Source organism: Pogona vitticeps, chromosome 1 (genome assembly GCF_051106095.1).
Source record: "Pogona vitticeps strain Pit_001003342236 chromosome 1, PviZW2.1, whole genome shotgun sequence".
Taxonomy (NCBI): domain Eukaryota; kingdom Metazoa; phylum Chordata; class Lepidosauria; order Squamata; family Agamidae; genus Pogona; species Pogona vitticeps.
Window position 1 is genome coordinate 341,155,165 of NC_135783.1, and position 14,176 is coordinate 341,169,340.

The 14,176-nt window shown below is 42.7% G+C and overlaps 1 protein-coding gene and 1 non-coding gene across 5 annotated transcripts; both read left to right on the forward strand.

The window, feature by feature from the left end:
* The first annotated feature begins 3,683 nt into the window (after positions 1-3,683).
* On the forward strand, positions 3,684-12,584 carry EIF5 (eukaryotic translation initiation factor 5). 4 transcript variants are annotated; one of them, XM_020808935.3, is made up of 12 exons: positions 3,684-3,825; positions 4,048-4,291; positions 6,644-6,923; positions 7,034-7,115; positions 8,058-8,230; positions 8,963-9,074; positions 10,023-10,168; positions 10,317-10,472; positions 10,697-10,858; positions 10,963-11,127; positions 11,549-11,686; positions 12,207-12,584. In XM_020808935.3, the coding sequence occupies exons 3-12, from the start codon at positions 6,852-6,854 to the stop codon at positions 12,297-12,299; spliced, it is 1,299 nt and encodes a 432-aa protein (XP_020664594.1). In that variant the 5' UTR covers positions 3,684-3,825; positions 4,048-4,291; positions 6,644-6,851; the 3' UTR covers positions 12,300-12,584. The 4 variants fall into 4 exon arrangements, with proteins under 4 accessions (XP_020664594.1, XP_072842806.1, XP_072842807.1 ...); XM_072986705.2 differs by lacking the exons at positions 3,684-3,825; positions 4,048-4,291 and adding an exon at positions 5,119-5,316; XM_072986706.2 differs by lacking the exons at positions 3,684-3,825; positions 4,048-4,291 and adding an exon at positions 5,145-5,288.
* Positions 9,231-9,355, forward strand: LOC140703630 (small nucleolar RNA SNORA28). Its single transcript, XR_012082932.1, has one exon. It is a non-coding gene; the product is annotated as a small nucleolar RNA SNORA28 (small nucleolar RNA).
* Positions 12,585-14,176: the final 1,592 nt, after the last annotated feature.

Genomic DNA, 14,176 nt, shown 5'->3' on the forward strand with positions numbered 1-14,176 from the left:
TGACTAAACGCGATCCACCTGGAGCAGGAACTGGCAAGCCACTCCAGTATCTTTGCCAAGAAAACTCCATGGACAGAAACAAAAGGCTAAAAGATATGATGCTGAAAGATGGGCCCCTCAGGTCGGAAGGCATCCAACATGCTACTGAGGAAGAGGGGAGGACAAGTAAAAGTAGCTCCAGAACTAATGAAGTGGTTGGGCCAAAGTCAAAAGGACACTCAGTTGCGGACGCGCCCGGAAGTGAAAGTCCAATGCTCGAAAGAAAAATACTGCATAGGAACCTGGAATGTAAGATCTATGAACCTTGGGAAGCTGGAGGTGGTCAAACAGGAGATGGCAAAAATAAACATTGACATCCTGGACATCAGTGAACTAAAATGGATAGGAATGGGCAAATTCAATTCAGATGATTATCATATCTACTATTGTGGGCAGGAATCCTGTAGAAGAAATGGAGTAGCCCTCATAGTGAACAAAAGGGTGGGAAAAGCTGTACTGGTATATAGTCTCAAAAATGACAGAATGATTTCAATACGAATCCAAGGCAGACCTTTCAACATCACAGTAATCCAAGTTTATGCACCAACCACCAATGCTGAAGAAGCTGAAATTGACCAACTCTATGAAGACTTACAACACCTACTAGAACTGACACCCAAGAAAGATATTCTTGACATTACAGGAGATTGGAATGCTAAAGTAGGGAGTCAAGAGATAAAAGGAACAACAGGAAAGTTTGGTCTTGGAGTTCAAAATGAAGCAGGGCAAAGGCTAATAGAGTTTTGTCAAGAGAACAAGCTGGTCATCACAAACACTCTTTGCCAATAACACAAGGGGCAACTCTACACATGGACATCACCAGATGGGCAATACTGAAATCCGATTGATTATATTATCTGCAGCCAAAGATGGAGAAGCTCTATGCAGTCAGCAAAAACAAGACCTGAAGCTGATTGTGGCTCTGATCATCAGCTTCTTATAGCAAAGCTCAAGCTTAAACTGAAGAAGGTAGGAAAAACCACTGACTAGTCAGGTATAATCTAAACCAAATCCCTTATGAATACACATTGGAAGTGAAGAACAGATTTAAGGAACTAGATTTGGTGGACATTCACCTCTACGCATAGCTCATTTCCAGCAGCTACTCCATCATGTTAAAGAGTGCCTGAAGAACTATGGCTGGAGGCTGGTAACATTGTACAGGAGGCAGCAACCAAAACCATCCCAAAGAAAAGGAAATGCAAGAAAGCAAAGTGGCTGTCCAACGAGGCCTTAGAAATAGCAGAGAGGAGAAGGGAAGCAAAATGCAAGGGAGATAGGGAAAGTTACAGAAACTTGAATTCAGACTTCCAAAGAATAGCAAGGAGAGACAAGAGGGCCTTCTTAAATGAACAATGCAAAGAAATAGAGGAAGATAACAGAAAAGGAAAGACCAGAGATCTGTTCAGGAAAATTGGACATATTAGAGGAACATTTTGCGCAAAGATGAACATGATAAAAGACAAAAATGGGAGGGACCTAACAGAAGCAGAAGACGTCAAGAAGAGGTGGCAAGAATACACAGAGGAATTATATCAGAAAGATTTGGATATCCCGGACAACCCAGACAATGTAGTTGCTGACCTTGAGCCAGACATCCTGGAGAGCGAAGTCAAGTGGGCCTTAGAAAGCCTGGCTAACAACAAGGCCAGTGGAGGTGATGGCATTCCAGTTGAACTATTTAAAATCTTGAAAGATGATGCTGTTAAGGTGCTACATTCAATATGCCAGCAAGTTTGGAAAACTCAACAGTGGCCAGAGGATTGGAAAAGATCAGTCTACATCCCAATCCCAAAGAAAGGCAGTGCCAAAGAATGCTCCAACTACCGTACAATTGCAATCATTTCACAAGCTAGCAAGGTTATGCTCCAAATCCTACAAGGTAGGCTTCAGCAGAATGTGGACCGAGAACTCCCAGAAGTACAAGCTGGATTTCGAAGGGGCAGAGGAACTAGAGACCAAATTGCTAACATGTGCTGGGTTATGGAGAAAGTCAGAGACTTCCAGAAAAGCATCTACTTCTCTTCATTGACTATGCAAAAGTCTTTGACTGTGTGGACCACAGCAAACTATGGCAAGTCCTTAAAGAAATGGGAGTCTGTCACCACCTTATCTCCTGAGAAATCTCTATGTGGGACAGGAAGCAACAGTTAGAACTGGTCATGGAACAACTGATTGGTTCAAAATTGGGAAAGGAGTACGTCAAGGCTGTATATTGTCTCCCTGCTTATTTAACTTATATGCAGAATACATCATGCAAAAGGCTGGAGTGGAGGAATCCCAAACCGAAATTAAGACTGCCGGAAGAAATATCAACAACCTCCGATATGCAGATGATACCACTCTGATGGCAGAAAGTGAGGACGAATTAAAGAACCTCTTAATGAGGGTGAAAGAGGAGAGTGCTAAAAATGGTCCAAAGATCAACATAAAAAAAACTAAGATCATGGCCACTGGCCCCATCACCTCCTGGGAAATAGAAGGGGAAGATATGGAGGCAGTGACAGATTTTAGTTTCTTGGGATCCATGATCACTGCAGATGGTGACTGCAGCCCCGAAATTTCCTCCCAGCTTCTTGGGAGGAAAGCGATGACAAACCTAGACAGCATCTTAAAAAGCAGAGACATCACCTTGCCAACAAAGGTCCACATAGTCAAAACTATGGTTTTTCCAGTAGTGTTGTATGGAAGTGAGAGCTGGAACATAATGAAGGCTGACCGCCGAAGAATGGATGCTGGAGGAGGCTCTTGAGAGTCATCTGGACTGCAAGAACAAATCTAGCAAATCTGAAGATAATCAACCCTGAGTGCTCACTGGAAGGACAGATCTTGAGAAGAAAAAGACTCCCTGGAAGTCTGATGTTGGGGAAGAGTGAAGGCAAGAAGAGAAGGGGATGACAGAGGACAAGATGGTTGGACGATGCCATCGAAGCTACCAAGATGAATTTGACCAAACTCCAGGAGGCAGTGGAAGACAGAAGGGCCTGGTGTGCACTGGTCCACGGGGTCACAAAGAGTGGACATGACTTAACAACAATCATAAAACTGATGGAGACACTTGCTACCCCATGGAGGAGCAGTGGGGCTTTACTTCAGTCCTTTCTATAGGTGGCACACAGGAATACCAGCCCCTTATGCACAGCTTCTTTTTGTGTGATGAGACAGATTCTCATTCGGTCCAGCAGATGGGAAAACGCCAGATGTAGCTCAGCCCTGAGTCCAAGATGCAAATAAAACGAATTATGTGCTGTCAATACATCACACAATTGGCAGGGATTCTAAGGGTGACGAGAGGCTTCCAGCAAGGCTGTGTTTAGGCGTTTTTCTTTTCATTATGATGAATAAAATAGTGACAGAAAGACATGATTTAAAATAATGATTTATTTAAAAATTTGAAGGAGTAGCTCTGGAAATATTATTAACTTCATTCAAGCCCTCACCACCGCACTGAAAGGAGGGGCCATTTACAGCTTCGCCTCAGACACAAGCACTGACTCATTCTTCCCCTCAGCCCCAACTCTCGCGATACTCGGGGTCGCCTTTTCCACGCGATGTCCTTTTGGGCGCTGGTACTTCTTCGAGCGGCGCGGCCGGAGGGGGTGGGGAAACAGAACACCCAGGGGAGGTCACGGGGCATCATGACTGACAGGACGCGAGAGCCAGTGAGAGAGACGGGAGCCCAGCATCGAGCCAATACCGCGTCGCGGCAGGCGGGGCCTCCCCGGCGGCTGATTGATCCCAGCCTTGGCGACGGTGTTATTCAGTCGGCGCGAGAACATTCTAGAGGTAAGTGCTCGGCGGCCATTATCGTGCCTCCCCCTCCCCCTTTCTTTTTCCTGTTTTTTTAAAAGCACTGGCTTTGATGCCGTGGCTCTAGGAGGTTTCCGCCGTGTGTGTATATGCGCGCACGCGCGCTCCCAACGTCCTTCTCTTCCTCCCCCCCCACCCGCGCGCGTCCCCGCCCAGCTAACAATGCTGCCCCAGCTGACTGTATTTCCCTCCCGGCAGAGTAACCGGCACGGCTGCTCCCGCTGATCTCGCCCGCCTCAGGACGCTCGGACCCCCCTCCCCTCTCCTGGCGGTTGCGGCGTCCGCCTCCTCCGCCGTCCATCACCGGATATACCCACACACAACGCGCCCAGGGGCTCGGGGACACCCCTTCTCCTTCACCGTCGTTCTCCTCGCACCAGTTCGGCTTCGTCACAGCCCGGGGCGAGCAGCGTTGGGTTTATGTCTGTATTGGACGAAAACGGTGAGTAGAAAACTAGGGAGGGGGCGGTGGGACCGACGGGGCGCGGCGGGAGGGGTTCCTGTGGCCCGTGCTGGCCCACGGCATGGAGGGAGGCGAGCCGGTCCCCCCGAAAAGATGAGATGGCGGTGTGGGGTTTCTTCGAGAACCTAAACAATACGAAGGGGGAGAAGTGATGGGCGGGATAAGAGGGGGGGCTCTGCGTAAGGAGTGCAGGTTTCTAGGCAGAAGTTCCTCAGGTTTTTGTACTTAAAAAATTTCTCCCCACCTCAGAAAAATACCCAAAGGGGGGGAGGAGGAAGATGGGCTTGAGGGGGCGGAGGTTGGACACGCCGGGACGCCTAAGGAGGAAAATGAGGTACTTTTTGGCTCCTTTTCCCGTAGCTCAAAACAACGTATTCTGCTCTTTATGGGGGGAGAGAACAGCTTCCGAAAGAGGCAGGGTATTTGTTTTTTAAAACGGGAGCATGTGGGGGGGAAGCGAAGGGCGCGGGTGGGGGGGGTCCCGTTCCTTTCTCCCTCCCTCCTTCCCCGCCCCCACCGGCACGGGTTGTTCCACAAGATGGCGGCGGCCTGCTCTTCCGCGGCTCCTTCCTCGTGATGCTGGGCGGAGGGAGGGGCGAAGGGGGGCTCCTCGCGCGCGCGCGCGGCGGGGGCAGAGGGAGAGCGAGGGAACAGCCTGCGCGCGCACCCTCTCGCCCGTCCGTCCGCCCGCACTCTCTGTGGCGCAGTTCCTAAACCCGCAGCGTGGGGACGGGGGAGGGCGGCTCGGGGCTCTCGGAGGGAGGGAGGGCCGGCTGTCTCTTTCGCTCGCGGGGAGGGGGAGAGGAGGAGAGGCGCCTGCGCGTCGCTCTGCTGGTGCTTCTGCTCCCTCCGCTGCCGCCTCGTATTTAGGGCTGGCTCAGTGCTGTACGCGCTGCATTTCTGAGTCATTCCGACCCCCCGGGCCGAGGAGAAGGGTTTCGAAAAGACACACAGGGAGAGGAAGTGCCGTCTCGTGGTGTGTGGATGGCTTTATTATTTCGCAAGTAAAGACACCCAAACTTAATTGTCTTGCTGATTCCGCTTTCCGTATGTCTTGTGTTCCTTCCCCCCTCCCGTATTCGGAAGACCAGATAGGCGGGGTACAAAATAAATAAATAAAAATTCTTAAGGGAAAATTTGGCCTTTGACTTCACTGATTCAGGCATGTGTTAAAAAGTCCTACGGTTTGCTGGGGGGGGGGTTCCATGCTTGAAACGACCTCTCTGAGGAAGGGTGCCTTTGGGCCCCTGAGTCTGAGCAGAATCACGCAGTTTATGCCTGCCATCTAATGGTTAAATTAGATGTTACAAGGTTGTGATTGACTTCATTCGAAGTCACTGAAAGAAATCAAACCACTTTTAAATTCATCTCTTTTTGTGGTCTCCTGACTCAACTTCCCAAAATATGAATCTCATATTCAGTAATCAGGACATCCTTAAGTGTAGTAGAGTCCAACGGAGGTTTCATAGATGGCGTTTATTTGACTTGCTTGTTTAACTAAAAAGAACTGGTGGGTGTTAAATATTAACTAATACACCTGTGACTGAAAATATTAACTGTTTATTAGTTATAGCATAACTAGTCAGGCAGTGAAATGCTGGCAAGCTGTTACTGTGCCCAGGAATGAAAATGGTCTGTGACAATAATTGTTTCTGCTTGTAGGAAGCTTATAGTGTTCAGGACAGAACAATCAAACATAGTGTTCGTTTAGTCGTTCAGTCATGTCGGACTCTTCGTGACCCCATAACGTAGTGTAATGTTGAATAATTTCTACATTGAACTTCAAGAATTGTCCTTGCCTATTCCCGCAATAGCCTAATGGTGAAAGACTCTTCTTACATTGTAATGGCCCAAGTTTTATTCTGATTTTATGTAAGTGAACTAAATACAGGTAGCACAATGCTTGGGGGCGAATTGCCTCAAGTTAAAAGGCCAGTGTAGACAATATCTGTTGTGTGCTGGGTTGTGCAGTTCTGGGAACATATATCTATGCTGGTTTCAGAACTTGAGGAAAGTTGCTTTGAAAAGTTGCACCATTTGATTTGCATTTGCAGGCATAAGAAATAGGATTTTGGCGAGTGATTTTGGTTGAACGTTTATGGTGACCAGTTAGACTGGGCCATAGTGTGATTCAGAAAGCAAAACGTAAGTATGCTACGTGTTCTTGTATATCACCACTGGTGCTGCCACAAATGAAAACTTAAAATAATACAGTATAGTCAGCAGTACAGTTATACTGCATTTTGAGCAGTATTGGCAAATGATAGGTTTTGCATTAATTATAACAAAGCAGTATTGCAACTGAGCATTCTTTTTCCATTAACCTTGCAGAGCTGTTGCGCAGCCATTGGTACCTGTATTGGGGAAATATAGCATACAAGCAAGAACCTCACAGCCTCGGTGGCGAAAAATTTTTCATGTCAGAGACCGAGAACTCTTGCAGTCGTTTATGTCATCACGTCTTCTCCAGACAGAAGATACCAAAAAGTTGTAATCAAAGATCTCTCCATCTTATTGATAAAGCTACTAATAAGCCAAAATGTCTGTCAATGTCAACCGCAGCGTTTCAGACCAGTTCTATCGTTACAAAATGCCCCGTCTGATTGCTAAGGTAACTACTTCAATATAAAATTTTCTTAAGATTGAGTAGATTATAATGAAGACACTTAAAAATTATGTTTTGAGTTACTGAACATGTATTTAATCAGATTTCTTTTTCAGGTTGAGGGCAAAGGAAATGGGATAAAGACAGTTATAGTCAACATGGTTGATGTTGCAAAGGCGCTTAATCGGCCTCCTACGTGTAAGTGCATAATATTCATGGATTTTCTCCTGTCAGTACAAATCACTGTAAAGATACATTTCCTGCAACTTCAGTTGTCTATTTAAACACTGCCACCTCATGGCTTTCAGGGAAGAATCTTCAGGACCAGTTCTGGTTTGTTTCTTTATTTCATAGACTTGAATGTTGCCTGATTAGTACTGGGCGCTACTCTGGGTGGTTTACATCAAAGGGATACAAAATGGTATACTATCACAGGGTAAAACGTAACATCATGAAAATAGAACAAATAGTCAGCTTCTTAAAAATTCCAATACATTTAATCATAAAACTGAGCAAAACCAGATGGTGACATAAATAATACAAAACATCAGAAGAGGATATCCTTAAAGGCTTCTTCAAACAGCCTAATTTTGAGCATCATCTTAAAGACTGGGAGGGAAGAAACGGGGCACAGCTCTACTGGGAGCCTATTCCATAGGAATGGGGCCATAATGACAAAGGCCTGGTTTCTTGTAGATGTCTTGCTGGCCTCTCTTTGTGTGGCAACCCATAAGAGCATTGCAGTATCTGATAAAATTGGGTGTCACCAATGTTCTTAGAGAAACACACTGATCTTTCAGCTGCTGTTTCTCTTGAACAAGGAAGTGCAAGGGTCTTGGCAGTTTTTTGCATCATGAAGCAGTAGATCTTAGGGCAAGAAGAGAAGAACAGTATGTGCAAGGTGATGTTGTGACAACCAAGCTTTGCTCAGTATTCTGATATAGCACATAACAGTTAATTCTGTGCTGCCCTGTAGATGACAAGACAATACTGGATTGGTTGTGCAGTGTTCAGTGACTGTAGGGGAAGTCATCACAGGCAAAATCAGGGCTTATTTTGAGATGTTATGTTGCAAATGCAGATATATGTGGTGGAAATGTATATTGTGAAATCTTACGCCTACTTTTTATCTCCTGAAAGATCCCACCAAATATTTTGGGTGTGAGCTGGGAGCGCAGACCCAGTTTGATGTTAAGAATGACCGTTACATTGTCAATGGATCTCATGAGGCGAATAAGCTACAAGACATGTTGGATGGGTTCATTAAAAAATTTGTTCTCTGTCCTGAATGTGAGAATCCTGAAACTGATCTGGTAGGTGGAATTTTTAGGTATGCATAGTTGTTTTAATTTCAGGCAGATAATGCTGTTCTTATGACTGGGTTACAGGGATTGGAAACAGGAATAACATCCATGAGTTACTTACGTGTTTGTAATTGGGAACCCTTCAGTCTTGAATGAAATATTTAACTAAGCTTACACTAGTATAAAGGCAGCTTTTCCATCAAGAATTCATGATTTTAGTTTGTGTTTGAACAGGCCATGCCATGTTAGTAAAACTTTTGCTCAGTTCACTGGGATTCTTTAAAGTAGACATGGGTGGAATTACAATGAATTGAGTTTTGCATAGACTAGTTATAACAATGTGTTGTCTGTGAAATGTTAATTATGGTTGGATGACTCTCCAAACTGGAGGACTTGGTGGTTAGGAATTCAGTTCTCTTCTGTGCATTGCAGAAGAACCTGCCTGCCTAGCTAATTACCTGGTCTCTTGAGTCAGTCCCTCAAAAGAAGATGATATGTGTAAGCCACATCTGAGTACTGTATAACTAGAAAATACTGAGAAGAGTTGCTATAAGTTGGGAGTCAACAACATTCAGTTATGAACATTAATTCTGCAATATTGTTTTTAGAAATGCTCACAAAGTTAACATATGTTAATGAAATCACAGTGAAACTATCAAAACAAACAAGGAAAGTTTTAAGATAAATATTAATAAAGTAGCAAACATAAAAGATTACAGTATTCTCTTTTTTTATCGTCAGCATGTCAATCCTAAGAAACAAACTATTGGCAACTCTTGCAAAGCCTGTGGCTATCGAGGCATGCTCGACACAAACCATAAACTCTGCACGTTCATCCTCAAAAACCCACCTGGTAAGTGAATTTATTTGTTTCTGATTTTGATGCTGATCTATAAGAAGTGAATATTTTTATCATAAATGGTACATGGAGTGGTAGAAAAGCTGCAATAGGTGTTTGATCTGTGTTACATAGCAAGCACTTAATAACTGTTTTAAGGCCAATTGATGCAAGCAACACTCTGTGGCAGATAACCTAATTGTCTACCTCAATTTAAGCTTGCTACAGTAAATATAGTCTACCCTATTCCAGTGATTTCAGTGTGTGAGGTCATCTGTTATATAGACGCTAACATCTTTTAAACATCTAGTGTTCTTCCCAAGCAAACACATACACTCTGGTCCAAGTTTGTGCCCTTTAGATTTTTTGGAAGTTTAGCCTCCCCAGTTGCTCAGTTTTCACTGTGTTATTTGGAGTTGATTGGGTAAGAGTGCTCTATCCTGTTGTAGATAACTGCATTTTGGTATTGGCTCCTGAACCAATACTGCTACTGAATCTAGAAGCGGTTAGATAAAGAGTTGTTCACTTTTAGTCTGTTTTGATTCTGGAACAGGTTTTAAGCCATAGTATGAGGTGCACCCTTTTTGTGAGTAATGGCCACTTCTGAGTGGTGTTTTTGCTGACTAAAGATACATTTCTGAAGTGAAAGTAATAAGCTGTAAGCATTGCCATGATAATTGATAAATATTTAAGCTCTGAAATTGTAGAAAGATGCTTGAATAAAGTAGAAGATATTTAACTAAGCTAAAAATTGGGTTTCTAGTGTAGAAAATGAAAGATATAATTTTTAAAGAGTGAGGTAGATGTTGTCTAAAGGCAACCTAATGATGTGGATTTAGTGAGACAGAAGCTTTGATCTATATTCAGAGGTATTAACTGCAGCTGAAACTGAAAATTAGCAAAGGCTTAGATGTACATCTGTATGAAAGCAGCTATTGAATGGAGACTTGTTAATGTTTGCAGAGAGCAGTGAGACTGGTACAGGCAAGAAAGAGAAAGACAAGAAGAATAGGAAAGGCAAGGATAAAGAGAATGGTTCTGTGTCTAATACTGAGACACCACCGCCACAGTCGGCCCCACCAGAAGAGCTTAGTCCTCCAAATGTAGCGGTAAGTAGATATGGCCAAATCTGAATAGGTGAGAAATACGTAGTCTGATGGTAAATAACTGCATTTGTGGCCGAACGTACTGCTTTCCAGTAAGGTGAAATGTGTTGGGCGGGTGTATGCAAATTAATTCTTGGTGTGGTAATTTCAGGATGATGATGATGATGACTGGGGTGAGGACACAACTGAAGAAGCCCAGAGGCGCAGAATGGATGAAATTAGTGATCATGCTAAAGTTCTCACACTAACTGATGACCTAGAAAGGACTGTGGAAGAAAGGGTCAATATACTATTTGACTTTGTTAAGGTAAGAAGCTTATTAATAATACACTTACTTTAGGCCTTTTCGGTTCTCTTGTTTGCATCACTTATATAGGATAAAACAGTATTACTTACAGCATTACTTCAGTACAAGACTGGTTGTTGCACTTCAGATAAGTAAACTAATGTTTTTATTAAGGAATTCAGTGCTGACGATCGGCTAGGTGTAGGATAGCATTTGATTTAAAATAAATTTGCTCTTTTCTCCAGAAAAAGAAGGAAGAAGGTGTCATAGAGTCTTCTGATAAAGATATTGTAGCAGAAGCAGAAAGACTGGATGTTAAAGCTATGGGTCCACTAGTATTGACTGAAGTTCTGTTTGACGAAAAGATACGAGAACAGATAAAGAAATACAGGCGTCATTTCTTGCGTGTAAGTTCTGAGTTTTCAAATGGCTCCAAAAAGAAGTAGTGACTTGAGTGTGGTATAGATGCTGAGGAGCTTCACTTCTAACATTTCTTCTTTTTACTTCATAGTTCTGCCACAACAACAAGAAAGCTCAGAGATACCTTCTTCATGGCTTAGAGTGTGTGGTAGCCATGCATCAGTCTCAGTTGATTTCCAAAATTCCACATATCCTGAAAGAAATGTATGATGCAGACCTTCTAGAGGAGGAAGTCATTTTGAGCTGGGCAGAAAAGGTCATTATTATACCAAAATAATAGCTTACAGATTAAGTGCTTTTCTCATTTGTGTTACGGTTTCTGGATTCTGCAGGGGTGTTGCAGGGTTTTTGCTCAGTGCAACTGGATAAACTTTTTTATGTTGGTCCTCATAAAAAAGGTAGCAAAGAACTTGCTAATAGCTGAAAATGTAGACTTGTGTTGTGTGAACTTTCTAGTGCACATTCCAAGGCAATAGTAGAGCCTTCTGATCTGAAGTATTGGAAACTGAAACAATTCATAAACAGCTGCTAGCTTCCAAGTTGCATAAAGGAAATACTCTTTTGAAAAGAACCGTTAGAGCAATTTTGTGCCTGCAAAGAGCATCTTTTAGCTTGTTCATTATCAAACTGATGACTTGCTTTTTCTACCAACTGATAACTTCAGCCTTCCATTTTAGGCCTCAAAGAAATATGTCTCTAAGGAGCTTGCCAAAGAAATTCGTGTCAAAGCAGAGCCATTCATTAAATGGTTGAAGGAGGCAGAAGAGGAGTCATCTGGGAATGAGGAAGAGGAGGATGAAGATGAAAATATTGAGGTAAGATTGTAGGTAACTTCAACTGTTCAAGCAAACATTTGTCTTTATTTTGAGATGCTTCAGGTATTGAACATAAATTAAAAACCAGTGGTTAAGATTTCCAATTTTTACAAACCTCAACTGGTCAGATAGGTGCTCCTAGAAGCTGAAGATTAAAAATCAACTCAAATGGAATATAGATATTTAACTTAACAAGAAATATGGTCCTAATTTATGTGAGCATTGAGGGTGTAAATGTAAAGTACATCAGCTTGACATAACACAAACCAGTAAATGCAGGATATTGAACAGCAAACAGACATACGCTCTCTGAAAGACAAGTGGGAGCTGTGCAAGTCCTTTTTGATGGAGAAGCATTTTACCGGTATGTGACAGGCTTCCTGTCCCATATGTACGTGTCATCTATATAGACTAATTCTTACAGGACCACTCAAGAAAGAAAAGCTAAGTGCAGGTTTTTAAAAATTCTTTGAATATGAAAGGTCAACATTACGCTAATTAATAATGTTTGTTCCCACAGGTGGTGTACTCCAAGACAGCTAGTGTACCTAAAGTTGAAACTGTGAAGTCTGCAAACAACAAGGAAGAGGACATTGATATTGATGCTATTTAAAATTAATCAACCCAGTTTCCAGTGCATACCTTTCTGCATCTCTTACCAGAAGCGTAGCGTGTATGCACGAGCTGTAAAAGCTATAAACATTGTGCTGCACCCTTTGAACTCAAATGTATTTACCATGATTGGTATTGTAACTAAACAGATGAGAGGAGTTCATTCACCAGCAAACTAATCTAGGTTTGCTGTACAGCATATTTCTTTTAAACCTGTCTTGGATATAAATACTTGGAGCACATTTATACAGTTGTGAAAATAAAGGATTTGGTTTTGGAATCTTCACTTATGGAATATTTCTAATGGCTACTCGTTGATACAACCTTATTAAATTGTAATGTGGCTATAAGTAGCCCTTGCCTATACATAACCCTGTTCACTACAGAGAAATTGATAAATGCTGAGAGTTAAATCTCAAGTGGTGACAATATTCAGATGTTTTTTAGTTAGAAGGTGGCACTGACTATTCTTGCACATTTCTTTCCTAGCATTTGGCTAGTTTTCAGTGAAAGAGAGGCTCTGAGATTTCCAAGAAAACCTTACATTCTTTGAAGAGACCCATGTTTTGCTTATACTGTGTCTTCCACTTAACTGGTGAACTGTTTTGCACTCTAACACTTGGAAAAAAAACCCATACTTAGTTTGCATTACATACTAACTCTTGACCATCAAAATTTAATTTTGTATGGCACTTTTGGCAAGTGTGTAGACTACTGGACCTTCTACCATAGTCTCCTGGCTCTTGCAAAATTCACACCCAGTGAAGAAGTGAAGATTTGTGGGGAGTGTCATTGGTACAACACTTTAAAACCCTTGGCTTGCCATTCATTGGATGTGGCTTGAAATGGCAGGTAACATTGATCAGTAGTCTCCCTGGGGACATGCCAATTACTTTGAAGTTGTGGGGAAGGAGTTGACCCAATCCCCAATGAGTTTAAATAAGGAAAACATCCCAGTCATGTTACACTCAGTATCATATCATTTACAGGCAGAAATGCTGCATAAAAGAATCACCCATAACACAGCAAACAAAACAATCAGTTATATAGTACATTCAGAGCACTTAGCTACAAATAGAAGTGACAGCAAATTCTGAGCTGAGCTCACGAAAGATTCTAGTTGAAAGTTTTGCATTTGCAATAGAATATGGGGAACTGATAAAATGAGCAAGTTGGTTTGTAGAATAGGAAATTGTGGCATTTTGAAAAATAAAACTAAACATGAATGTTTATGGGGCCACAGGAATAGCCCTATATGGGAAGACAACTGGACGGCACAAACAACTGAGATACAGGTTGGAGGCAGTATGATTTCAGGGCTAATTCAACTTGGCTAAATTTATTTGTTTATTAAATTTATACCCCGCCCATCTAGACAGAAATCTATTCTGATCGGCTAACAATAATAAACAGAATAAAAACAAAATAAAAAACACTAATATAGTTCAAGATGGGGAAAATTCAAGTGATGAGAAGAGGGAAAGCCTGCCTAAAGAGCCAGATCTTAAGTTTGCTCTTAAAAACACCCAGTGAGGGAGCCTGGCAGATTTCTGGGGGCAGACTGTTCCAAAGGCAAAGGGCCACTGCCAAGAAGGCCCAGTTTCTTCTTTCTCTCCAGGCCTTGGTGTTAGGCCCCTCAGCCGCCTTTCCTGGCTAGAACGAGTGATTCAGGTAGATGTAGGTGGGAGGAGGCGTTCCACTGGATATCGAGGTCCTAAACCTATGTCATTAACACTTTGAAATCAATGCGGAAATGAACGGGCAGCCAATGCAAGGCAGCTAGAGTGGGGACTGGCTGTCTAAACAGATTGACCTGCAGTTTAACAGTGTAGAAAAGGTGAGCTTGTGGGTGATCTTTGCCAATTTCTATACAGAAAA